Raw genomic sequence first — 27,026 nt, forward strand, 5'->3', positions numbered from 1 at the left:
TGGGAAGGCTGTGCTCCCCCTGAGGACCTGGGTCCTCAGTCTCTGACTCTGGGGGGATTCGGGGCCACCTGCCCACCTTCTGGCTCTACTCAACACCAGCAGCCCCTCAACATCAAGCCCTCCAGCTCCTCAGCTCTGCAGCTCCAAAGCCACCCCAGCCTGGAACTGGGGACTCAGGGAGACTCCCTCGCTCCAACTCCAGCTGGTCCCAGCACTGCCTCTGCTGTCCTCTCTGGAATCTGGTCTCTTGTCCCCAGCCCACTGCTGCCAGGGTCAGCCCTGGTACTTTCTACCTGGGTTGCTGCAACAGCTTCCCTCTGGGGGCCAAGGCCTGTTTTCAGCCTTGGGCCCATCTGCCCTCCACGTTGCTGCTGGGCAAGCTGAGGCCCCACCACACCCCCAGCACCTTCCTGTGCCTCCAAGCCTCCCCTGCCAGTACACCCCCTCCAGCCCCTGAAGCCCTGTCAGCAGCTCAGAGCCTTTCCCCGGAGTCACCCTGCTTCCTGAGTGGACCCACGTTGCTGCTGGGCAAGCTGAGGCCCCGCCACAACCCCAGCGCCTTCCTCTGCCTCCAGACTCCCTCCCAGCACACCCTCTCCAGCTCCTGCAGTCCCACCAGCAGCTCAGAGCCTCTTCCCTGAGTCACCCTGCTTCCCGAGGGGACCTCCACCCAGGGAATGCCCTTCCAGGCTCCTCTCACTGATTCACCTTCACTCCTCAGAGGTCAGGTGCTGGGTGATAGAGGCAATGAGGTGAGCCCCTCACTTCAGGGCGCTCAGCCCCTGGGAAGGTGACGAAAAAGGGCACCCCAAGGGGTGTCCCAAACTAATAGGTGGATGACTCCAGTGGGAAGATCCAGTCTCCCCTCCCCATGGCCAATTAAATTTGGGGTGTTTTTCTTTACTTTGTTGAGGCAAGGTCTTGCTTTGTTGCTCAGGCTGGAGTGCAGTGGCACAATCACAGCTCACTGCAGCCTTGACCTCCTGGGCTCAAGCAATCCTCCTCCTTCAGCTTCCTGAGGAGGTTTTAATTAAATAAATTAAAAGCTAATTTAAAAAAATTTTTTTTTTGTAGAGATGGGGTCTCACTGTTTTCCAGGCTGATCTTGAACTCCTAGACTCAAGCAATCCTCTTGCTTCAGCCTCTGGAGTAGCTGGGACTACAGGTGCATGCTACCATGCCCAGCTATTTTTTTTATTTTTTATTTTTATTTTGTAGTGATGGGGTGTGTTTCCTAGGCTGATCTTGAACTCCTGGGTTCAAGCAATCCTCCTGCCTCGGCCTCCCAAAGTGCTGAGATTATAGGTATGAGCCATTGCACTCAGCCTGGATTTTATTAAGGAAACTAGCTTAGTCACTAAACTGCACTTCTACTTCTGATTGGACCAGATTAGCACTTTGTAAACCAGGTTTTCTGGGATGCTGGTTTCCTTGAAGATGTTTCTAGCTGGTATTATCATATAGGATAGGCTGAGTTATGCTGCATTAACAAGCAAAACCCAAAAGGTTTATTTCTCATTCGTGCTGTATGTCCAGCAAATGTGGCTGGGCTTCATTTTAAGTCATCCTCACTCCCAGACCCAGCCTGTAGCTGCCCCACCATTGGGGGATCGCTGATTGCCATGGCATGGTGAGAGAAATATGGTTCTTAAAGGTTCTCATCCAGAGTGGCACATATCTCTTCTGCTCACAATGTGTTGACCAAAGCAAGTCACATGGATGGGAGCAGGGAGATGCAATCCTCTCTTGTGCCCAAAAGAGGAGCACAAGAAATACTGTTGAATAGCATTGCCAGAGGCCACAGAAAAATCTCCAAAACCAAAAATCTCTATGACCCAATAAATTCAAGAAATACTGGGTTAAAGAGAAGGAAACCAGTATATGCACTGTGAGACTTCTCAGTCTTTATTATATACATTATAACCATCACAGACAGCCTTTAATATATACATTCTAACTATCACAGCCTTTAATATATTATGTACATTGTAACTATCACAGCCTTTAATATATTATATACATTGTAACTACCACCGCCTTTAATATAGTATACCCATTGTAACTATCACAGCCTTTAATATACACATTGTTAACTACCACAGACAGCCTTTAATATATTATATACATTGTAACTATCACAGATAGCCTTTAATATATACATTGTAACTATCGCAGACAGCCCTTTGTTTGAGGGTAAAGCATGTGACTTTGTTTTCCTCCTGTTCCCTCTGCCATCCTCCAGGGCCTCACACACAATAGGCTCTCAAATATTGCAACCATCTTGCACTCCGCAGGGCAACCTCATGGCTTATCCTTTACAAGTGGCATACTCAGAAGAATAACGAGGAAGAAAGTGTAAGAAAAGACGGCTGTTTGGGCAAAGAAAATCTGGTTGATTCGATGTTTACAGTGTGCCAGGCCCCATGCTTGGTCTCATGAGGTCCTCAGACCTTACGCCTTAGGCTATCATTCCCATTTTACAGATAAGGAATTGAAGCTCAGGGAACTGAGAATGAGGGAAGGGCAGGGGCCTGGCTGGTGCTGGGTTCTGTCTCTTTCCAGGCAAGAAGGGACATGTGGACTTGAATATTTAGCTCAGGGATGTTGGAGGCCTAGGGTGCTGCTATTTAAATGGAAAGGGTGTCAGGGTTTCTGGGAGGGAGTAAGGGGAGAGAAGAAAAGATGCTTCTGTTATCAGGAGGGAGTGGCAACGTGACAGGATACTTAAGCTTCCTCTTTTCCTATTCTGTCTCGTTTCTTTCAATATACTTATCACAACGTGTGGTTGATATTATGCCTTTTTCTTTTCTATTCTCTTTTCTTTTTTGGGGCAGGGGAGCCACCAAAACCTAAGCCCATGGCCGTCTTCTTCACCGATATGACTGGTTCTCATGCAAGCACCTAGATGGCCCTCGCCCATAATTACTGGCTGCAGTTGAGCGAATAGCGGTCATTATCTAGTGCCCACCGTGTGCCCGGCCCGGTGCCAGGAGCTTTGCTTTCCGTCTCTCACAGTAGGCCCTTTTAATCCAACCCCCGAGAAGGAGACATGACCATCGTCTTCATTTTGACGATTTTGAGTGGGGGTTCCAATGACTTGAAGGAAAGGAGCCAGGGCAACAGTCCGGGTTTGTGTAGCAGATGCCGGTGAGACCCGACTACTGCAGCTCGGGGGTGGCCGGACCCGGGGTCTCCCCGCTGAGTCTCGGGGCTTCACCGGCGCGTGGGGACAAGCACAGCACCCTCGGGTCGGGGGTGCCAGGAGGGCTAAGAGCAGCAGGACTTGCGTGACACCCAACAGCTGGCCTGATCTCTTTCAGGCGCCAACGCCAGACGCCAGCCTCCCAGCAGACCCTCTCGCAGACCCACCTTCACCGCGCCCTCCACGCGCCCTACCCACACAGTCCACCCGCCAGCAGCTTCGCGGATGTCAGTGAACGCTCTTCGCTTGCGCAGTCAGAACGTCCTCCGCGGCCGTGTGAACATCCGGGTCACAGGCGCATAAGGACCAATGAGCGAAGGCAGCGCGAGCCAGGGGGCGGGGAGAAGGCGGGGAATCATGGCCGCCCCCAGTGTTCCGCGTCCGGGGGTTTGTGGGAGTTGCCTTGACCTGCAGCTCCGCCACCGCGGACCCGCCTTCTGCCCTCAGCAGCAGACGCTCTGTCCCGCCCGGGCAGCTCTGCGAGGCAGCGGCTGGAGAGGGAACCATGGGGACTGTGCACGCGCGGGTAAGAGGCCCAGCCACCCGCGGGCTGCGAGGCCTCTGGGCCAGCAGGGCAGACGGGCGCCGCGGGGAGACGCTCTCGTGGCTGCGCCCAGGGTTCACGGGAGAGAGGGTGCCGAGGGTGCCGGGCTGGGTGGAGGAGGCCGAAAAGAGGTCGCCTCGGGCCAGCGAGTCTCGCAGACCTTCGAGCAGGAACCTGATAGGAGGGACGAGACTTGCTAAAGGTCACTCGGCAAGTCCGTGGGCCCAAAGGACTTGCCAACTTTCTGCGATGTCTTAGACCGCAGTGAATGTGCTCTTTCTTTGCATGATTTTAAGTTTTCTCTCTTTACTGGTCACTTCCAGCCTTTCCCCGCTCAGCCGCTGCTGGAGCCATTGTAGGCTCCTAGAGCAACAAGAATCCTTTGAAGTCTTCTAACTCAAACCTATCTAGGGGTCCTCTTTTCTCCTGTCTACCGTGCAAAAGACGCAACCGCTCTCTGCCTTACTTCCTGTTTTAAAGTGGAGGTAGTAATAGTACCTACCTCGCCTGGCTTAAAAGAGAATTAGAAGACAATGCATGTGAATACTTGGGTGCCTGGCGCCTGACTAACTGTACTGGTTGCCAAACTCCTCTCTTTTATCCTAATCTTAAATAAGGGCCAGATAATGAGTTACTTCTCCAAGGTCACATAGTTACTGGTTCCAAATGGCCTAAAACCTCAGATTTCCTGAGTCTCAGCCCCAACACTACTTTTCTACTGCAACTTTGATTGCTTCACTTGACCTGCATAGACGTTTTCAGTAGTTCCCCATTAACTTCCAAAAAAGTTTAGCACAGAAGTCGCAGCCTGACGTCGATAATTGGACTTAACTTCCCTTTATATGTCTTTCATTCAGATCAAACACCGTTTCTCTTCTGACATCTCTTTGTGTAACTGTAATAGATCTGTTGCTCAGTGTGCTCGATAAGTCAATACACTCAGACAGTGGGTTGCAGCAGAGAAAGAGTTTCGGTTGCAGGGCCGCTGAACGAGGAGATGGGAAAAGAGAGGAAACCTCAAATCCATCTCCTTCAGGAGTTTGGACCTCATGTTTTTGCTGAAGTGTGGAGATCCTTGATTGGTGGAAGAGTGAAGGGTGAAGTTATGGGACAGGGAGATGAGGAAACTTCTCATGCTGATTCTGTTCCTCTGTTGAGGGGAGGAGTCTTCAAACTGGTTGGCAGCATCAGTTTTGCTGGAATTCGAGATCTGAAAACCATCTAAAGCAACTCTTAAGCAAAAGCCTTATGATTCTAATTTTAGAAATCCTATCTGTAAAATCAATGGGGATGCAAATAGTATCTGTGACTTTTGGTTACGAGCAAGTAGGTCAGAGTGCAACCTGAGCTCTTCCTGCCATCTTGGCTCCTGTGGCGGCCTGCCGGGAGCAGGACTTCTGAAAGGAAATATGTCTGGAAGGCTGTGGTCCAAGGCCATTTTTGCTGGCTATAAGTGGAGTCCCCGGAACCAAAGGGAGCACACAGCTCTTCTTAAAACTGAAGGTGTTTATGCCCGAGATGAAACAGAATTCTATTTGGGCTCATGTATACAAAGCAAAGAACAACATAGTGACTCCTGGCGGCAAATCAAACAAAGCCAGAGTAATCTGGGGAAAGGTAACTCGGGTGACTCCTGGCGGCAAACCAAACAAAGCCAAAGTAATCTGGGGAAAGGTAACTCCCCAGAAACACAGAAACAATGGCATGATTCGTGCCAAATTCTGAAGCAATCTTCCTGCTAAGGCTGTTGGACACAGAATCCGAGTAATGCTGTACCCCTCAAGTATTTAAACTAATGAAAAGTCAATAAATCAATGTGGATTTGTGCTCTTGAAAAAAAAAAAGGCAACATTTCTTTTGAGATGGAGTCTGACTGTGTTGCCCAGGCTGGAGTGCAATGGTGCAATCTCCACTCACTGCAACCTCCGCCTCCCAGGTTCAAGCGATTCTCCTGCCTCAGCCTCCCATGTAGCTGGGATTATAGGCGCACGCCACCACACCCAGCCAATTTTTGTATTTTTAGTAGAGACGGGGGTTTTACCATGTTGGCCAGGCTGGTCTTGAACTCCTGACCTCAAGTGATCATCCCGCCTCGGCCTCCCAAAGTGCTGAGATTACAGGTGTGAGCCACTGCGCCCAGCCAATTATAACTACATTTCTGTCCAGATGTCCAGAATAATTTTTTTTGTTGTTGTTGTTGAGACAGAGTCTCGCTCTGTGCCCAGGGTGGAGTGCAGTGGCGTGGTCTTGGCTCACTGCAAGCTCCGCCTCCCAGATTCACGCCATTCTCCTGCTTCAGCCTCCTGAATAGCGGGGACCACAGGCGCCTGCCACCATGCCCGGCTAATTTTTTGTATTGTTAGTAGAGACGGGGTTTCACTGCGTTAGCTAGGATGGTCTCGATCTCCTGACCTTGTGATCTGCCTGCCTCGGCCTTCCAAAGTGCTGAGATTACAGGCGTGAGTCACCACGCCTGGCTTTTGTCCAGAATTCTTGTTAGCCCCGTGAGGATGGCTTTATTTGGACCACACTATTGCACTCCATTCCCCCTCCCATCACCCGTCTTTAGCATCAAAATATTCCCATCTTTTAGAACTCCATTCTGAAAGTTCTTTATCTCCCCCGCATTTGGATGGGCTTCCGCCTTTCCGTGCCATTTCCTTTGGTGCCTTTTACATTTTGGCTTGTTTTGGGTCTGTTTGCATTTTCATCTTATCCTTTGATCCTAAATTTCTAGATGTAATGGTAGGAACTGCATCTTCTTGGCTTGCATCCCCTGTGGCATCTTGAACAAAGTAATCACTCATTATTTATTCAGCTCATATTTATTGATGGCCTGCTATGTGCCTAGCACTGTGATAGGTGCCAGGGATACAGGGAAAAAAGTATCTGCCTTTATGGAGCACTTTTTTTTTTTTTTTTTTTTTTTTTTTGAGGTGGAATCTTTCTCTGTTGCCCAGGCTGGAGTGCAGTGGCACCATCTTGGCTCACTGCAACTTCTGCCTCCCGGGTTCAAGTGATTCTCCTGCCTCAGCCTCCCGAGTAGCTGGGACTACAGGCGTGTGCCATCACACCTGGCTAATTTTTGTATTTTTAGTAGAGACAGGGTTTTGCCATGTTGGCCAGGATGGTCTCAATCTCCTGACCTTGTGATCCACCCGCCTCGGCCTCCCAAAGTGCTGGGATTACAGGCGAGAGCCATTGCGCCTAGCCTGTGGAGCTCTTTTTACATTACAATTGCTGCTTCTTTGATGAGTATTTTGAGAAAAAACGTTTTCAGTTCTTTTATTTGACCTTTTCATCCCACTAGCCAGTGTCTTTCAGACTTTTTGATCAAGAGTCAAACAGTAAGAAAACATTTGCCATTTACCACCTAGTACTCATGCTTATGTCAAACAAAATTTTGTGCAATAATACTTAATATGTGTTATGTATTGTTATATTTTCAGTTTTCTTTTTTCTTTTTTTTTTGAGATGGAGTCTTGCTCTTTCTCCCAGGCTGGAGTGCAGTGGCGCGATCTTGGCTCACTGCAACTTCTGCCTCCTGGGTTCAAGCGATTCTCCTACCTCAGCCCCCCGAGTAGCTGGGATTACAGACAGGTGCCACCACACCCAGCTGACTTTTGTATTTTTACCCGAGATGGGGTTTCACCATGTTGGCCAGGCTGGTCCTGAACTCCTGATCTCAGGTGATCTGCCTGCCTCAGCCTCCTGAAGTGTTGGGATTACAGGCGTGAGCCACTGTGCCCAGCCTGTTGTTATATTTTCTCTTGGATTCTAGTCTATCTCACTTTAAAGATGCTGTTCATAACTCATTCAATTTATTTCATGTCCCATACCCACTGCCTTGCACATGGTGCTCAATACACACGTATTGACTGACTGGTAGACCGATCTGCTTAAAGGTTAAAGGCTACATCCAAATATTTATTTTATTTTTTTATATTACACACACACACACACACACACACACACACACACACACACTTTTTAATAGAAACAGGGTCTCACTATGTCGCCCAGGCTGGTCTCAAACTCCTGGGCTCAAGTGATCCTCCTGCCTTGGCCTCTCAAAGTGCCAGTGCTAGGTACAGACATGAGCTACTGTGCCTAGCCCAAATATATATTTTAGCGCATTTTACCAAACACTCACCCCATGCCTATTATTCTAGGCATAGAATTTATGGGATGTACATTCTATGAGGGTGAGGTTCTTATAAGTGCTTGTCACATAGTAGGATCTTAATATTTGGTGAATGAATGCATATTAGTAACACAGTTACTAATATTTTGATTAAAGTATATTTACAGGGTATTAATCCTATAATGACTTTAGGGTTTAAAGATAATAGAAAAATAGATGTAAGCTGTATGAATAGGTATAAGAGGTTGTAACTGTGAAACTTCAATGGGGTCATCTCTTGAAGTCTGGATTTTAGATTAAAGAATACAGATGGACCTGGAAGATCTTTGGTGAACCTTGTTTCATGCTTGGAGATTTTAGAAAGTGCAGTGGAATTTTTTCAGCATAATGGGATATAAACCTTTGCCTAGATAAAGCATTTTTGCTAGGCACTCAGATAAAGATGAGTATGTGCACATAATCTTACTTTGTTCATATTTTTGAGAAATATAATAATTCCATTTTGAAAATATTGCACAACAAAATTGAAAGGATAGAGATGGGAAATTATCCATTCTTTGCCTAACATGATCTTCCTTATCCACAAGGACCCGGTCTTGGTCACTGCTGTGGACCCAGCACCCAGCACACAGAGGACTTTCAGTACTTATTTGTTAAATGAAAGAACGGAAAAGTCGTTCATTCCCCATTCCACAAATATTTATTGAGTACTTCCGAGGTGCCAGGGCAGATAAAAATAAGAAACAGGCCAGGCGCAGTGGTTCACGCCTGTAATCCCAGCACTCTGGGAGGCCGAGGCGGGTGGATCATCTGAGGTCAGGAGTTCAAGACCAGCCTGACCAACATGGCGAAACCCCGTCTCTACTAAAAATACAATAATTAGCCAGGTGTAGTGGCATGCACCTGTAATCCCAGCTAGCTGGGAGGCTGAGACGTGAGAATGGCTTGAACCCGGGAGGTGGAGGTTGCAGTGAGCCGAGATTGTGCCATTACACTCAAGCCTGGGCCACAGAGCAAGACTCTGTCTCAAAAGAAAAAAAGAAACAGAAGGGGTACCTGTGAAGGTCACAGACTTCAAGTATCAAGAGGTGTCCGTGTGAGAGAGGAACTGATTCTCCCTAAAGAAGCCAGGAATGGCTTGCAGGAGATGACATTAAGGTGGATCTTGAAGCTTCATGTGGCAAGTTATTCTGGAAGAGGGGGCAAGGTATGCAAAAGCCTGAATGTGCAGGTGGAGCGGGTGGTGGAGATGGAAACTGGAATAGCAGATGCAGGCCTTACGGCAGAGTTCCTTGTACCCTGCTAAGGAACCTAGATGGATGCTCTTCCTTTAGGTACTTCTGAGGATCATCAGAGGCTTTTAGGGAAGGGCCTGGAAAGGGAATATGATACTGGCAGGTCAGTTACCTTTCTGGGGAAAAGTGGATAGTAGCCCAGAGGCCCCACTGCTCCATATTTGCAGATGTTAAACACACACTTTAAAAGTGCCTAATCGTAGAGAATTCTTGGAGCAAGGAAATAGTCAGATATTGGTTCACATAGTTTTCTCCAAACTTGCTGATTTGTAAGAATCGCTTGGTGCCACACTAGACCTTCTGTGTCCATCTCTAAGAGGTGACTGGGAATCCTTGTGTGGTTAAGCATGTGTCCCAGAGACTTATGGTCAAGCAAACATAGGAACAAATAAGAATTGAATAAATAGTATATGTTAAATATGTAAGTATATATAATACAATGTATACATAAGTATATTTATTTTTATTTTTGAGATGGAGTCTTGCTCTGTCACCTAGGCTAGAGTGCAGTGGAGTGATCTTAGCTCACTGCAACCTCTGTCTCCTGGGTTCAAGCGATTCTCCTGCCTTACCCTTCCAAGTAGTTGGGACTACAGGCACACACCACCACACCTGGCTAAGTTTTGTATTTGTTTAGTAGAGACGGAGTTTCACCATGTTGGCCAGGCTGGTCTCAAACTACTGGCCTAAAGTGATCTGATCTCCTTGGCCTCCCAAAGTTCTGGGATTACAGGTGTGAGTCACTGTGCCTGGCCTATTATTTTAAAATAGAGACGAGACTTCATTATGTTGCCTAGCGTGATCTTGAACTCTTGGGCTCAAGCAATCCTCCCATCTGGGCCTCTCAGAGTGCTGGGATTACAGGTGTGACCCACCATACTTGACCTTTCTTTATGTTTTATTTTTACTATTATTACTATTTTTAGTAGAGATGAAGTCTCCTATATTGCCCAGGCTGGTCTCAAACTCCTAGGCTCAAGTGATTATGTGTGTGTGTGTGTGTCTGTGTGTGTGTGTGTGTGTGTGTGTATGTAATATTATGTTTATGTAGATGTTTCTCAACTATAACCCAATAAACTCATCGTAAGTTGAAATGTAAGTTGAAAATGCATCTAATACACATATCCTACAGAACATCATAGCTTAGCCTAGCCTACTTTAAACGTGCTCACGACACTTACATTAGCCTACAGTTGGGCAAAATCATCTAACACAAAGCCTATTTTAGAATAAAGTGTTGAAGATCTCATGTAGTTTCTGGAGTACTGTAAGTGAAAATCAGAATGGCTATGTGGGTGCTCGGAGTGCAGTTCCTCCTGAACGCATATCACTTTGGCATCATTGTAAAGTCAAAAAACTGTAAGTTGAAGCATTGTAAGTCAGAGACTGTCTGTCTTAACTATATATAGATATATATAGAGAGATAGTTAAATAGATAGATACAATGTCTTCCTGGAAACATTAGACGAGACACAGCCTACGGAATGCTCATTCAGAAGTTGCTTTAATATTTTGAGGTAATATCAATTCAGATTGTAGAAAGAGATGCTTTCGAGTCCATTTTATGAGCATATGCAGTTCCCTTCAATGTGAATGAGACTTTCTGAAATGAAAAAACCTGTCAGGGTCTACATAAAATGTTTTCTTAGTAATCTGGTTTGTCAAGGTAGCTATCCTAACATGTGTACAATTTTAATTCTAAAAATTAGGATGCTTTCTATAACAACAGGAGAGCAAGTTATTTTCCTTTTTTTCCCCTGATAAATGCCTTTGTGGCATTTTATTTTTAAATGATTTTTTAATTTCCATCGGGCCTCAGATGTCCAGAATTAGGTTGGTCATAATCCTTCATTCATGACATGTCATCATGGATTTGTGCGTGACCCTTTTGGTTAATTTTTTTTTTTTTTTTTTTTTTTTTAGAGATGGGGTCTTGCCGTGTTGTCCAGGCTAGTCTCAAGCTGCTAGCCTCAAGTGATCCTTTCTCCTTGGCCTCCCAGAGTGCTGGGATTACAGGCATGAGCCACCACACTCCCCCTGCCCTTCCCTGTTAATTAGTTTTTATCTTTTATTTAGTGACCACCGGTGAGTTAACCACCAAGCCAAGAACTTGCTCATTAGCAATAGCTGACGGCACCTTTGTACTCCCTGGTCCCTATTCCTGCCCCTACCTCTACTTGAAGGGAACAACTACTGAATTTTCTGCAGCACCATCTAAAGACAAAACTCAAAGGTAAGTGTGTGTATATATGTAACAAAGTCATTTATCTGTGGTCGCTCCCTCCCTTTCAGAGTTTGGAGCCTCTTCCATCAAGTGGACCTGATTTTGGAGGATTAGGAGAAGAAGCTGAATTTGTTGAAGTTGAGCCTGAAGCTAAACAGGAAATTCTTGAAAACAAAGATGTGAGTTTTCTGTTGAAGGTCTTGATATAATTGTTAGTAGAAACATTCACTTCCGTACACCACTAGGGAGATGTAAAGGAATTAACCTGTTTCCGTGCCTTTATCAAAGAAGAGTTTGTAACCACCTACAACTAGAAAAACTGATGACTCTTAGAAAAACAGTTTCTATTTTTAAAGAAGTCGCTCTTCCTTGGTAATTTTTATGTGGGAGGTTTAGACAAACACACTTTTGTATTTATGACAAAAACCAAAAATATATCAAGGACAAACTCAAACTATACTTAAATTTATATTTCCGTTCCCTACTCCCAGAAAAAAGACTGTGGGTCTCAAATGAAACTTTTCCTAAATTTATTACCTTTGAAATTTAAATACACTTTTCCAGTTCTTGAAGAGTTACTCTCTAGTGAGACTGAGAGGTGAGGGCCAATTTGAGTCAGCATTTATCGTGCCACCTGAAATCCCTGCGGGGTCTTTAGAAGATGCATACAGTTTTGTTTTGTTTTTTTTATTTTTAAAATTTTTTTTGAGATGAAGTCTCACTCTGTCACCCAGGCTGGAGTGCAGTGGCACAATCTTGGCTCATTGCAACCTCTGTCTCTTGGGTTCAAGTGTTTCTCCTGCCTCAGCCTCCAAAGTAACTGGGACTATAGGCGTGCACCACCACACCCGGCTAATTTTTCTGCGCATAGTTATTAAGTCAGGGGTCATGGCCAGCATTCATTCACAGGCCAGTGCTCAGGGTGCATGTTAGGAAGGACAGAGGAGTTGTCTGTGGCCTGCTCGGGTTTAGGGCTCACCTGGTCCTGGGTCATCTGGCTGGAGAGGATTTGTAGCTCTTGTTCACAGAAAGTACATACCGAGCAAAGGGGAAGTCACAGTGACCGGTTTTTTGAAAAGATGTGAAAGATAGTAAAGTCCAGAAGTAAGAAGTGTGGGTTATTAAACTTGAAGAAAACCTTGACATTAATTAAACCTTGACATTGTCTTTAGTCTTGACACCTAATCTGTTTGCCTCGTGTCATCCCTAATACTGTCCCTGTGTGACTTTTAGGTGGTTGTTCAACATGTTCATTTTGATGGACTTGGAAGGACTAAAGATGATATCATCATTTGTGAAATTGGAGATGTTTTCAAGGCCAAAAACCTAATTGAGGTAGGTGTGGTCTCTACATGGTGTGCTTTCCCAGTCTCTTCTGAAGAACTTGTAAATGTCCCCATGTGAAACCACAGAGCACCCTGCGCCCGGCCTCTGTGCCGGAGATCTGCCTCCTACCCCACAGGGAGCCTTGGCACCCCCAAGCTGAACCCCCCGAGTTCCCGTGGTGCCTCCTACAAACTCCATGTATTCGCATTTGCCTTTTCCTCCTGTCTCTTATCCTGGAGAAAGAAGTGTCTGTCCTCTTGCATTCCTCATAACTCTCCCAGCGCCGTAATGCAAGTCGGTGGGGTTAGTGCACAGCCGTTCCCAGGCACCGTGCTGAGTTCCTGAGCATGTACTCTCCCTTGCCAACCCCGTGGGGTGGGCGCTTATCTGGGACACACTCCCTGTCTCCTCAGGGCCCTGGCTCTGTCTGTGGAGCAGTCTCCTTCCTGCACTGCACCCCGTTTCTCATCTCCACTGTGGGTGGTTTCCTCTGCCTTTCTGCCCGTGGGACCATATTGAACATGCCCAGACAGAGGTCACCAGCAACTTCTTCGTGGCCGGGTCCAGCTGGCTCCTTTGTCTTCATTTCACTTGACCTTGCAGCAGCAGCAGTGTTTGGCACTGTGGACCATTCCTACTTAAAAAAAAAAAAAAAAAAAAGAATCTTTTTTCTATTTTTTTTAGATAGGGTCTTGCTCTGTTGCCCAGGCTGGAGTGCAGTGACACAATCTCAGCTCATTGCAACCTTTGCCTCCCAAGTTCAAAGGATTCTCACACCTCAGCCTCCCAAGTAGCTGGGATTACAGGTGTGCGCCACCACACCTGGCTAATTTTGTTGTATTTTTAGTAGAGATGGGGCTTTGTCACGTTGGCCAGGCTGGTCTTCAACTCCTGGCCTCAAGTGATCCATCTGCCTCGGCCTGCCAAAATGCTGAGATTACAACCATGAGCCACCGTGCCTGGCCAAATTTGTATTTTTAAAAAATTAAAGTAACATGTAAGCACAGTAAGAAGGAAGCATAGAAAATCAAATGGTACAGAAGGGTATTGAAATGAAAAGGACAATTTTCCCTACCCCGGCCAATCCCAGTCTGCTCTCCAGAGGTAACGTGGCTAACAGTTTCCTAGATATGTTGTACAAGTGTATAAACATGTATGTTCCTTAAACAGTAATGCCGTTCTCTACATTTTTTTTTCTTTTCTGACATAAATTATGGAGATCTTTTCACATCAGTACATACCAGTCTGTTGGCTGTGTGGTACCTCGTTGTACACACTTTCTAACTTTTTAAATTTTTTTTTTCTGAGATAGGGTCTTGCTCTGGTGCAAGTCCTGCTCAGGCTGGAGTCCAGTGGCGTGAACACAGCTCACTGCAGCCTAAACCTCTTGGGTTCAAGCAATCCTCCCACCTCAGCCTCCTGAGTAGCCAGGACTGCAGGCACACATCACCATGCCTAGCTAATTTTTAAAGTTTTTCTGTAGAGACAGGGTTTTGCCATGTTGTTCAGGCTGATCTCGAACTCCTGGCACAAGTGGTCCTCCCAACTTGGCCTTCCAAAGTGCTGGGATTACAGCATGAGCCACCTCACCTGGCCCTCTACATTTTATTATAAACAGTTCTCCATTGATGGGCATTTAAATTAATTTTCACTCTTACAAACAATGCTGTACTAAACATCTTAGTGTGTCTTTGTGTACATTGACTGTGTTTTAGGATAAATTCCTGGAAGTGGGATTCCTGGGTCAAAGTGTGTGCACTCTGCAGTGTTCACTGATGCAGCCGTATTGCTCTGCAAAGAGATTGCACAAGTCCACTGTCTTTTTTTTTTTTGAGACGGAGTTTCGCTCTTGTTGCCCGGGCTGGAGCACAATGGCGCGATCTCGGCTCACTGAAACCTCCGCCTCCTGGATTCAAGTGATTCTCCTGCTTCAGCCTCCTGAGTAGCTGGGATTACAGGTGCACACCACCACGCCCGGCTAATTTTTTGTATTGTTAGTAGAGATGGGGTTTCACCATGGCCAGGCTCGATTTGAACTCCTGATCTCAGGTAATCCACCTGCCTCGGCCTCCCAGAGTGCTGGGATTACAGGTGTGAGCCACTGCACCCAGCCCACAAGTCCACTCTCTTACAGCAGTCCATGAGATGGTCTCTTTCCCAAAATTGGGTTTTATCACAATTTTTAAATTCTTGCCATCTTGTTAGAAGAAAAATGCCATCTCATTGTTTTAAATTGCATTTATTTAATTATGAATGAGATCCAGCATTTTTTTTTTCTGTTTAGTGTTCATTCATATCTCTCTTGTGAATTAACTTGGTGTCTTCTGTCTTCCATTGGGTCATTTGGCTTTTGTTGATTTGCAATAGCTCTTTGCATATTGAAGAAATGATCGCTTTGTAGCCTCAGCTGAATGTACCTGTCCTGCTTTGTTATTTGCCTTTTGAATGTGTCTGTCCCTCTTCTTGCGCTTGCCTCTTCCCTGGGCTTTGGTGACCATTTTCCTGGGTTGCTTTTTCCGTCTCATCACAGTCATTCTCAGGCTCCGTTGTCAGCTCCTTTTCCCTGTGAGCATCCTTAAGTGTTGCTTTTCCACAAGGATCAGTCTCCTGGGTGATCTCATCCACATCCCAGGTTTCAGTTACAGCCTGAATGCGGAGGGCTCCCCATGCTGTCTTTCTAGCCAGCTCCTCTGTGTTGAGCTGTAGCCCTGACTATGCAACTGCCGACTCAACATTTCCTCATGGCATTGCCACAGCCGTCTCCAGCTCCATGGGGCTGAGACCTGAAGTCGTCCCTTTTCCATCTGTCTGCCCTGCCTGTCTTCCCATCTCTATTCCTGACTTCTCTAATGGTGTTCAGCACTAGCCCAGTGCTAAGCGCCGAGCTGCAGTTTCAGTAGCTTCTTTCTTGGCCTCTTTCTTCTTCTCATGTGCTCTACCTAGGCAGTGGCAGTGTCCTCTGACCCCTGCCTGTGAAATGTCTCCAGGGTCTGTCCTCCCCTCCAATACCATGGCCTGCACAGGGCCTGCCTTCACCCTAGCCCCTGAGGCTGCTGCCAGAGCACCCCCTGCATCCTTCACCTGCAGGCTTCTCCCATCTGGGCAGAATACTGCATTCGTCTGTGTGATCCATTCTTTCTCACAGGAAATGTGATCCTTTCTGTCTCCTGCTGACAGTTCTACAGTGACTCCCTTTCACCTGCAGGGTGGAATCTCAACTTTCCTTATCACACGAGGGCCTTTCCTTCTCTGTGTCCTCAGCACTCGCTGCCTTACCTTCCTTCTACCTGTCCTTCCAATAAGAATGGACTCCGTGCATTAGAAGGAACTGCTGTTGACAACAAAGAAAGGACACAAAGTTGAACATTTCTAACAGTGGTTAGAGATGGTTAGAAAGGCCGGGCGTGGTGGCTCACACCTGTAATCCCAGCACTTTGGGAGGCCGAGGCAGGTGGATCACCTGAGGTCAGGAGTTCGAGACCAGCCTGGCCAACATGGTGAAATCCTATGTCTACTAAACATACAAAAAAAAATTCGCTTGGCGTGGTGGTCTGTGCCTGCAATCCCAGCTACTCAGAAGGCCGAGGCAGGAGGATGGCTTGAACCTGCGAGGCAGAGGTTGCAGTGAGCCGAGATTGCACCGTTGCACTCCAGCCTGGGCAGCAGAGCAAAACTCTGTCTCAAAAAAAAAAAAAAGAAAAAAGAAAAAAAAAGAAAGTAAAGAAATGAATAGAAAATTGAAACACCACAAGAAGATGTGCGTTTCTTCCTCAAAGGGAGAGCTGAAAAAAAAAATGAAAAGGTGTGCAGACACACGTGTCTTTCTTTTGCCAGACATAACCACTGTTCACGATTGTGATCTCTTCCAGCACAACATTCTAGGCTGTGTGTTAGGTTTGTGTATCTGCGTTAATCTTGTTGTTTATACGAAGGGGATTATATGTTGCACACTCTTGATGCCAAGGCTTGGTGTTGCACTTGTGAATGGGCATTTTTGTTGCCCCTGTGGTGCTTTTCCCTTCCGTCATGTGGCTGGTCTTGGTAGTGCTTTCTGCTCAGTGATCTGACTTAGCACCGAATGGTAAACTACCAGTCTCGCCGTGTGGCTGCCATTTTCTGTTTCTGTATCTTAGAAGAATATATTCCTTGTTTTTTTTCCCCCATTTTATAGGTGATGCGGAAATCTCATGAAGCCCGTGAAAAATTGCTCCGTCTTGGAATTTTTAGACAAGTGGATGTTTTGATTGACACATGTCAAGGTACATATTGTGGTGTAGTATCTTTATAATTCCCTTTCTGTCCATCACAGAAAAGCTGTTTTTATGGCCAGATGCAGATCTGGGCAGCAGAGCTCCCTGCTGTGTAGAACCTGAAAGTTGATCAAACAGGTAGTCCTTGAGTTAGCAGTCTCAGGGAAGGGATTGGATTTTTTGTTTGTTTTTGGAGAGGGGTCTTGCTGTATTGCCCAGGCTGGTCTGGAACTCCTGTGCTCAAGCCATCTTCCTGTCTCAGCCTCCTGAGTAGCTGGGCTTACAGTTGCGGGCCTGGATTTTTGTATGAGGCTGGGGAGGAATGGTGAACTTTGAAGATACTGTTGTGTAAAGCCCTGGACTGCACGGGGGCCTGAGAGTGACTCTGAAGGAGGGGGCCAGGCTTCGTTCACATAGCCCAGCCCAGCACTGTGCAGACCCCATCTCAGTGTAGGCTTTAAAAAGAGGAGGGAATCCAATTTCCATTTTAGTTTTTGCCCATTTTCTTGTTGCTGTGTGATACTGGGCACGTCTTTCAACATTTATTCTTTGGCTAGTGAGCACCTGCTTCGAGGCCAGCCCTGTGCAGGCCCCAGAGGGAGACACAGGGCGTGGTCTCCTCCTGATGGGCTTCGGTCATAGCAGCACACAGGGCGTGGTCTCCTCCTGAAGGGGCTTCGGTCAGTGGGGCTGGGTTGGGGGCAGACCAGTAAGTGATGGCAGCACAGTCGCTATGTTGTGCTGTAAGAGGCTGAAGGAGGAGACAGTTCACCTGGCCAGGGCATGAGAAGGGGATCAGAGAGGGTGTCCCTGAAGGGGCGATGTCTGAGCTGAGACCTAGAAGATGCATCTGAGCGAGTATGGGGAGAAGGGCTGGTAGTGAGGTGGGGTGAAGAATGTTCTGGGGACAGAGATAGCACTTATCAGGCCCAAGCCAGGGGAGAGTGGCTTGCTGGGTGGACCGCAAGTGTAGGAAGAGCTGGAGTGCAGGTTGATGGAGTGCTGGAAGACAAGGAAGAAAAGCCGTCAGGAGCCCAGACCATGGTGGGCCTAACACGGCGTGGTAGAGTTCCCACTTTAGTCAGAATTCAGCACACACCGTTGAAAAATAAAATTTGGAATGAATCTGTGAATGAGTAACTCTTCAGAATTGAATGGGGGGTAATTTTGAGAAGGCCTAGATAAGACAATATAGGAAAATGCTTGCAAAAAATAAGGTGCTAGATAAACTAAGGACATTTTCATTATTTGGAGTATAGTTTCAGCCAACACTAACAGACCTAAAAGAACAGTGGCTTAGACAAGAGAGAAGTCTCCATCTCTCCACACAGGTGGGAGACTGCCAAGGGCTGGTGTGGTGCTGCATTCCCTGAGGTCACCTTGGGCTGGCGTGGTTTCCTGTGGTTCCCTGGGGTCACCTTGGGCTAGTGTGGTGCTGTGTTCTCTGAAGTCACCTTGGAGTCACCTTGGGCTAGTGTGGTTTCCTGAGGTCACCTTGGGCTGGTGTGGTGCTTCGTTCCCTGAAGTCACCCTGGGCTGGTGTAGTTTCGCCCCATGGTGTCTTGTTGCTTTGTCATCCCTAGGGTCCCTGAGTCCCTCTGATGGCTGAGCACTGTGTCCTCATTCCAGTATTGGAGGAGCACAGGAGGTTGAGAGGGCTTACCCCTCCCTTTAAGCACCTGTCCTAGGTGTTGTACACGGCACTGCTCTCATCCCATTGGCCAGGACTTAATCACTTGGCCACACCTAGGTGCAAGGGAGGCTGGGAAGTAAAGCCTAGGTGGCTAGATACTCTGCTAAAAATCAAGAATTCAATTACGATTAGAACAGGGGTTCTCAGGCTGAGTGTGGTGGCTCACGCCTGTAATCCCAGCACTTCGGGAGGCCGAGGCAAGTGGATCACGAGATCAGGAGTTCAAGACCAGCCTAGCCAAGATACTGAAACCCTGTCTCTACTAAAAATACAGAAATTAGCCGGGCATGTTGGCGTGCGCCTGTAGTCCCAGCTACTTGGGAGGCTGAGGCAGGAGAATCACTTGAACCCGGGAGGCGGAGGTTGCAGTGAGCTGAGATTGCACCACTGCACTCCAGCCTGGGTGACAGAGCAAGACTCTGTCTCAAAACAAAAACAAAGAAACAAACAAACAAAAACCAGGGGTTCTCTGAGTGTGGGCCTGGACCAGCAGTGCTGCTGTCACCCAGGAACCTGTTGGAAATGTGATGCCACTGAAGCAGGAACTCTGGGGGTGGGGGTGGGGGTGGGGCCAGCCTGTGGCAGATGAGCCGGCCATGTGGTTCTGATGTGTGCTCAAGCTGGGGAACTACTGGACTAGTGAAAGGGAAGAGATAGCGGGAGACAACCTCTCCGCACCTGAGCCCTAGAATACTAACAGTAGTACCCGTGCGGCCCTGCGGGAAGTGGTTCTATGCATGGTGCCGTTGGATCCTCACAGAACCCTGGTGAAGTGTCATTATGATTTAAAAAAAAAAAATACAGGTCGAGTATCCCTTATCTGAAATATTTGGACCCAGAAGTGTTTTACATTTTGGATTTTTTTGGATTTTGGAATATTTGCATTGTACCTGTGAACATTCCTAACCCCAAAATCCAAAATCCAAAATGCCCCAGTGAGCATTTCCTTTAAGTGTCACGTCGGTGCTCAAAAAGTTTTGGATTTAGAATACTCAACCTGTATTTTCCAGCTAGTGAAACCGAGGCTCAGAGAGGCTTAAGTCACTTGCCCAGGGCAAACAAGTGAGTGAGACACTTCCAGTACCTGAGGTCCGACCCACTACCTGGGATGCTTTTCTAGGGGCGAGTTTTGTTGGAGGCATTTGCTTTTCGCTCTCTCCTGTCCCTGTTGTAAGCGTGCCCTTGTAGGTGGTCAGCTGGTCCACCTCTGCAGAGGCTCTCCACCTAGGCTGCATGTTAGGATGACCTGGAGCTTAGATGGCTTAGGGCACTGAAGCTGCTCCGCGTGGACTGTGATGGTGGATCTGTGTCACTGTAGCGGGCAGCAGCACGTGTGACCCCTCATGTAAACTCTGGACTTGAGTTAATAATTGGTGTATTGGTTTATCATTTGTGACAAACGTACCACACATGCGAGGTGTTAGTAAGTGTGTGTCGGGGTAAGGAGAGGTTCATGGAAACTCTTTGTACTTTTGTAGTTTGTACAAAATCTTTATACTTTCTGCTTTATCTTTTTTTTTTACCCGCAACCCACTGTTGCTGGCTTCAATTCTTTATCTTTCTGTGCACCTAAAGCTGCTCTAAGAAATAAAGTCTATTAAATAAAAAATAAAATAAAATAAAAAATAAAAAAAGAAAAAGAAAGAAAAGATGGTGCCAGGCGGGGTGGCTCACGCCTGTAATCCCAGCACTTTGGGAGGCCAGGGTGGGTGGATCACGAGGTCAGGAGTTCGAGACCAGCCTGTTCAACATGGTGAAACCCCGTCTCTACTAAAAATACAAAAAATATTGGCAGAGTGTGGCGGCGGGTGCCTGTCATCCCAGCTACTCGGAAGGCTGAGGCAGGAGAATTGCTTGAACCCGGGAGGTGGAGGTCGCGGTGAGCTGAGATCATCCGACTGCACTCCAGCCTGGGTGACAGAATGAGGCTCCATCTCAGAAAAAAGGAAAAGACAGTACTGAGGCTCCACCCTAGAACTGTTGGACCTGAGTTCCTAGAGCAGTGCCTGAGCATCAGCATATTTTGACAGTTGCCCAAATGCATCTAGATGTCCAGCCAGGGCTGAGCACCCCTGTGTACAAGGCAGGAGTCGCCTTTCCTTCCTGTGAGAGGCCACTCATTCCTACAGAGCCCAGCCCGCTCCGCACAAGGCACCCCAGGGCCATGGTGGGTCATGAGGTGGCTGCTTCCAGCTCAGACCCAAATCATACCTGGTGCAGGGGAGGACAGACATGCCTCTTACACACAGTAACACAGTAAACAATCTCACACTTATCTTCGAGGGTTACTGACACCCCTGTTGTCATGTGAGTTCCACATTTTCATGTCGGTTGAATTGAGAACCCAAATATTTTCAAGGACCTCTCTAATAGGAGAACAGATTCCTTTAGCAAATATTGTTTGCTTAAGTTTGCTTAAGTGAATAATGCTGCTTATAGTTATCTCCTTGTAGCAAAGGTAGATTGTTTTTTTTTTTTGGTTTTTGGTTTTTTTTTAGAGACAGGGTCTTGCTCTGTCTTCCGGGCTGGAATGCAGTGGCACAGTCATAGCTCACTGCAGCCTCCAACTGCTGGGCTCAAGTGATCTTCTCACCTCAGCCTCCCGAATAGTTGAGACTATAGGTGCTCGCCACCACATCTGGCTAATTTTTAAAAATTTTGTAGCTATGTTGCAGGGGCTGGTCTTGAACTCTTGGCCTGAAAGTGATCCTCCCACCTTGTCCTCCCAAAGCACTGTGATTACAGGCCTGAGTCACTGTGCTCAGCCCTGTTTATTGATATATTCTGCCAGAGAAACTAGAAACATTATTTTTTGGTGTAGAGGTGGGCAATATTTTGATTTTGTGTGGGAGTGTTCTTAAACGTTTCTCATGATTATATTATTTTCCAAAGGAGATTGTAAAATAGAATGAACCTTCAGATTGTTTTTTGCCTTTTTTAGCAATGGGAACCCAAAGTAAAATAACATCCTGGCTGTCTTATTGTTTAATATTTTTTTATTTAGGTGATGATGCACTTCCAAATGGGTTAGACGTTACCTTTGAAGTAACTGAATTGAGGAGATTAACGGGCAGTTATAACACCATGGTTGGAAACAATGAAGGCAGTATGGTATGCTACAGGCTTTTTACTTTCTTATATTGGAACTTTGAGTTGGGAACTTTTACACTATGACTGCATTCTAAAAGCTGATGATAGTTTCAAAATTCGGTCATTTCATTTACCTTAATCTGTTGTTATTTGTGGTTTCTCTTTAATCACCGTAGAATTGGTGATAATACGTTTTGGGTTGTTTGATAACAATGTTAACGTTAGTAATTAGGAATGATTTGGAGAATGTTCATATTAATAGTCTCTTGTTCAAATTCCTTTAAACTCTAAATCTGTAACATTCTTGAGCCTCACAGGTGGCAAGGTTAGCTTGACCCTTGCATTAATCAGGTTTGAATGCAGGATGTGAGCACTCAGCAGCGGCATGTTTTAAAGAATGAAAGTGATTACAAATGAAAGACTAGATCTGTAGTTAGCATCTTCCTTCTGTTTTTATGAAAGTCCCTTAGCTAGCATAGTCTTTATCCAATCCAAAGTTCTCATTCCTTCAATTCAGACCACTGCTATTTTTTTTTTTTTTTTTCCTCCTAGGTACTTGGCCTCAAGCTTCCTAATCTTCTTGGTCGTGCAGAAAAGGTGACCTTTCAGTTTTCCTATGGAACAAAAGAAACTTCGTATGGCCTGTCCTTCTTCAAACCACGGCCCGGAAACTTCGAAAGAAAGTAGGAAGCCCAACAGATCATTGAGTACACTGGCCTGATAGAAAAGTTAAAATAGGTGGCTTATTTGTGAAAAGAACCGTGACAGAATCAGCTGCCACTTCTGCAGTGACCACATGCTGTAGATTTCCTCTTGAAGATGAGCCCCACGGGCGTAGTGTTAAATCTGTTGATTTAAATGTGTGCAAGTTCTAATCACTGTTTCAGCTTTTAAAGCTCTATCCCATTGTCTCCTAGTTTCTCTGTAAACTTATATAAAGTTACCGGACAGTTCCCTTGGAGCTCACTGCGGGAGACGGACAGAGGAATGTCAGCTGAGTACAGTGTGAGTAGCATTTCAGTCCTTCCCTCTGGGCTTGGGGGAAAACAGCGTGCCTTTTTCACTGATTCCCAAAGGCAGCAAGAGGGCAGCGTGGAGAGCACAGGCCGTCTGCCCTCCGCACCAGGTACCTCCTGGCCGGGTGCCTCTTCTCTAGCCGAGTACAGGCTACAGGGACCTGAGAGTGGCTGATGCCCATGTTAGCAGCTCCTTAACCTCGTCCTGACTACCTGAGGCACCATTGGTTGTCCCTCCCCATATGTGTGGAGACCGACAGTTTCTCATAGTCAGCAGAGTTGGTCAGATCACTGGAAGGTTTCTTTTTTTTTTTTTTTTTTTGAGACAGAGGTTTGCTCTTGTCACCCAGGCTGGAGTACAATGGCACGATCTTGGCTCACTGCAACCTCCGCCTCCCCGGTTCAAGTGATTCTCCTGCCTCAGCCTCCGTCACCATGCCCAGCTAATTTTTGTATTTTTAGTAGAGATGGGGGTTTCTTTATGTTGGCCAGGCTGGTCTCGAACTCCCGACCTCAAGTGATCTGCCCATCTCAGCCTCCCAAAGTGCTGGGATTACAGGCGTGAGCCACTGCGCCTGGTCCAGAAGGTTTCATTTTTGGTTCACACCTAAGTTTACACCTGGAAGGGTGTGATTAAATGCCACCATTGGAATTCATGTCATTTGGCCTTTTTGGGGCTTTATGATAACCTGCTCTTTTTTTTTCTCTTTCCTTTCTCCACTGTTCCTGACTCCTCTTATTCTGGGCTTTAGTTCATGCGGAGAGCCCTGAGATAGAATACTATGTAAGAGTCGTTCCCCACATGTGGTCTTCAGAGCAGCAGCATCGACCTCAGCTGTGGGCTTGTTAGAAATGCACATTCGCGGGCTCCACCTTGAGCTGCCAAGTCCGACTCACAGATAGTGGGGCCCAGGAAGCTTTAAGTGTGCTCTCCCTCCAAGAACCCAGCAGAAGCCCTGGAGGCGACCACCTGGGCTTGACTCCCCCGTCTCCCTTAGGGCTGTGCGACCTCAGGCAAATGGCTCATCTGTGAAGTGAAGGACAGGAGCGCGGCCTCCCAGGGCCGTTGTGAGGGTTGGATGAGAGGCTTGGTAAAGCTCCTGATGCGGCGCGTGGCGCAGTGCAGGTGCTTGAGGTGCGTTAGTGCCCCGGGCCTCTGGTCCTTGTAGACCAAGGCCATGAGAACTCAAGAGCACACAGAGCTGGGCCAGGTAGACTCCAGGTTCAAGATGGAGATGGGAGAATCTGGGCACATTTGCACTTTCATTTCCTTTTCTCCAAATTTTCTTGTCTGGAAGGGAGCAGCCCTGAGACACCTTTCTGCTTTGATACCGTCCTCGGATGCCCTCTGGTGGGGCCGTGGAGGGGAAACCTGGGCCACATGCTGCTCTCTCCAGCCCGCCGTCCTCCAGCAGGTCTCCAGGTGCCTGTGTGCACCCACAGTGGTTGGGCTCCCGGGAGCTTAGCCACCCTTCTCCCCAGTGTCATGCTTCATTTCTTTCTAAGCCTTTTTAAAGAGCAGATTTTTAGGAGAGTAGAAATACCTTATTTTTTCACAAGGAATAGCAGAGATGAAAGACACCAAAGTGTAGACTCAGCCCTCCGGTGGGTGCAGGTAGAGAGGAGGAGGAAAGGGGAGGGCAGAGACCTCGTCACCGGCAGCCCTGAAGCTGAGCTTCTAGAGGAACGGACCAAATCATACTCAGTGGTATCCTTGGGGCCCATGTCAGGCCTTCTAAGGAATGAAGAAATGATTTAGGAAGCTCTACACCTCCCATAGGCATTTGGGAAAGTGCCTGAATCCCAGGTGGCCCTAAGTGTAGAGATGGTGGCTGTGCAGGCTGCCCCTCCTGTACCATCTCCCCAGTGCCTGGCATGGTGCCCTGCGGGTGCTGAGGTGGGTGCCTCTCACCATGAAGGTGGGATGGAGTGTTCTGGGCCTGCTGGTGACCCACTCACCCCATGGCCTGGAGTTCAATTGCAAGCCTGAGGGCTAGAGAGGGCCCAGCATGGGACACGCCCTGGGGAGTGTGGGGTGACGTGGCTTCCTTGTGAGAGTTAAATCACTGTCCTCCCACTTCTCAAAGCCACCAAACATCGTTCACTGTTCAGAAAACATTTCTCTGAGATAGAAATCTAAGATGAGCTGTCCTGGCAGCAGGAAAGAGAGCGTCAGGCTGGGAAGCAGGTGCCACCTACTTGGACCCCAGAATTCACGCGGCTCAGGCCTCTGCTGCAGGAAGGATCCCTTGCCTCCCACATAACTCTCATCTCTGCCACCTTCTCTCTGGGCCGGTGCAAGTCGCTGGGTTGCCAGGCCTGGCTTCAGACAGGGTCGGGTGGACGAGGTGGGGTTTGCGCCATCAGATCATCTTAGGTGTCTTACGCATTACAAAGAAGTGGGAAAGAGATAGCGCCTTTCAATGACAGAGCTGCCTGCAGCCCTCAGACCAGCCCTGTCCCTCACCTGGGGTGCAGTCCTGCTACTTAGAGCAGTACTGCCTTTGATTCCGTTCACAGCTTTCCCCCTTTCTTCCTTTGTCCTTCTTCCCTCTGGTTTTCTCTTCCCCTTCTTCTCTTCTTCCCCTTCTCCCTCTCTCTCATCATTAAAAAAAATTAGATATTTAGTTCATTGTTTCATGATGCTTCATTCCAAAAAATGATTTGCAACAACTTCCTAAGTATGTGTGGTCCGGAAAGATGTCTGATCTCCATGTTGCAGTTTCCCATATGGAAGACCAGCCACACTGTCAAGTGGGAAGGCGTGTGGCGAGAACTGGGCTGCCTCTCAAGGACGGCGTCATTTGCTGTTCGAAAAGAAAGCGGACATTCACTGAAATCATCTCTTTCGGTAACAGTTTCTCTTAGTTGGAGTAAATAATTTTGTTGATGGAACCATGCTATGCATTGGGAAAACAGTCTTTGCCAATATCAGGGCTGACTGAGAAGCGTCACCCAGATGGGGTGTCCACAGTGGCGACCCCCACTCCCCGAGGGCTTGTGGTGTCCTGCCTCGCGTGGTCCTTTCCGAATAATGTCAGTGGTAACAAGAAGAGGTGTGCTTCAGAGCTGACTGTGGAATTTCAGCTTTCAAAAAGGAGGAGGAACCTGGCTGAGCCGACTGAGGCCAGGGCGTCGAGCTCCTTGAGAGAATGAACCCAGTGGTGGGTGTTCAACTCCCACGTAGTGAGCAGGAATCGTTTATTCAGTTGAAGCTCAAGTCTCAGTGTGGACGTCTCAGTGTCCTCCTATGTAAGATAGGGACAGTCACCCTCACTTCCTCCAAGGGCTCTGTGAACACGAAATGACATGATAGTTGTAGAGTGCTAGCGTGGTGTGGCCCACGTGCTGTGAGTGCTCATGGTTATCTAATAGAGCTTCTTAAAGTGAAAATATCCCCTTTCAAATTTTTTTCAGCACGCCATGGTCATCGATTCTCGGAATTCTTCCATCTTACCAAGAAGAGGTGCTTTGCTGAAAGTTAACCAGGTAGTGTTGTTTCACCTGTGACCCCTGCAGGGTGAGGGGAGCCAAGCTTTGGACAGTAGATAAAGTCCCGGTGGGCTGGGTGGGCCTGGGGGTGGGCAGTCCCACAGAGTAATCGCACATGCAGTATCGCTTGTGAAGGTCGCCAGCTCCACTCTCAGGGCTCCCAGCCCAGAAATTGCTCCCTACCCCCTGCAGTTCAGTCTTGTGCCTTCACAGAACCCAAGGTGGCGGTAAGGCTGTGGCATCCTTGATGAGGGCCTGTAATAGGCCAGGAGGAGGGCTGTGACTTGGTGTTACCTGGGAGAGAGTGTCCGAAGGCAGGGGTCACCCCTCAATGGCTGCAGGGCAGGTGCATCGTGGCAGCAGGAGGTGCTGGAGGAATGGTCTTCACCACCTTAGAGGAGCGTGCTTCTCTGCTGGTGTTGGAGGCGGGCTGTCAGTCTGTCTTTGGGTTGCCCTCTTGTTGGAGGAAGGGGCATAGTTCTTTACCGTAAGGTACCTACAAGGTGCAGGCACAGTGAGGAGCCCACCTTGGTGGCTTGAGAGTGAGGGCAGCAGGGGCTGCACTGAACCTTGAGGCTTCCCCGAGCAGCTACCCTCGCTCTGGCCAGTGGTACTTAGGTGTTGTCAAGCAGGGCAAAAGCCCGGGGGTGCCTGACCTTCAGTTTCCTAGGAGCAATTAGAAATCAGGTTTTTATACAAAATAGCCCACATTGTGAAAGGTCAGCTGTGTTTTTCCCCAAATGCCGATGA

At 47.6% G+C, this 27,026-nt stretch overlaps 1 protein-coding gene across 1 annotated transcript in view; it reads left to right on the top strand.

The window, feature by feature from the left end:
- The first annotated feature begins 3,534 nt into the window (after window positions 1-3,534).
- Window positions 3,535-27,026, top strand: part of SAMM50 (SAMM50 sorting and assembly machinery component) — a 43,105-nt gene continuing 19,613 nt past the window's right edge. Inside the window, exons 1-9 of the mRNA XM_031005332.3 lie at window positions 3,535-3,728; window positions 11,478-11,588; window positions 12,643-12,744; window positions 16,907-16,994; window positions 21,683-21,789; window positions 22,321-22,451; window positions 22,686-22,773; window positions 25,507-25,635; window positions 26,202-26,273. Coding sequence (XP_030861192.1) covers window positions 3,708-3,728; window positions 11,478-11,588; window positions 12,643-12,744; window positions 16,907-16,994; window positions 21,683-21,789; window positions 22,321-22,451; window positions 22,686-22,773; window positions 25,507-25,635; window positions 26,202-26,273 — 849 coding nt within the window. The 5' untranslated portion in view covers window positions 3,535-3,707. The remainder of the gene's footprint in view (window positions 3,729-11,477; window positions 11,589-12,642; window positions 12,745-16,906; window positions 16,995-21,682; window positions 21,790-22,320; window positions 22,452-22,685; window positions 22,774-25,506; window positions 25,636-26,201; window positions 26,274-27,026) is intronic.

Source organism: Gorilla gorilla, chromosome 23, assembly GCF_029281585.2.
Source record: "Gorilla gorilla gorilla isolate KB3781 chromosome 23, NHGRI_mGorGor1-v2.1_pri, whole genome shotgun sequence".
NCBI lineage: Eukaryota > Metazoa > Chordata > Mammalia > Primates > Hominidae > Gorilla > Gorilla gorilla.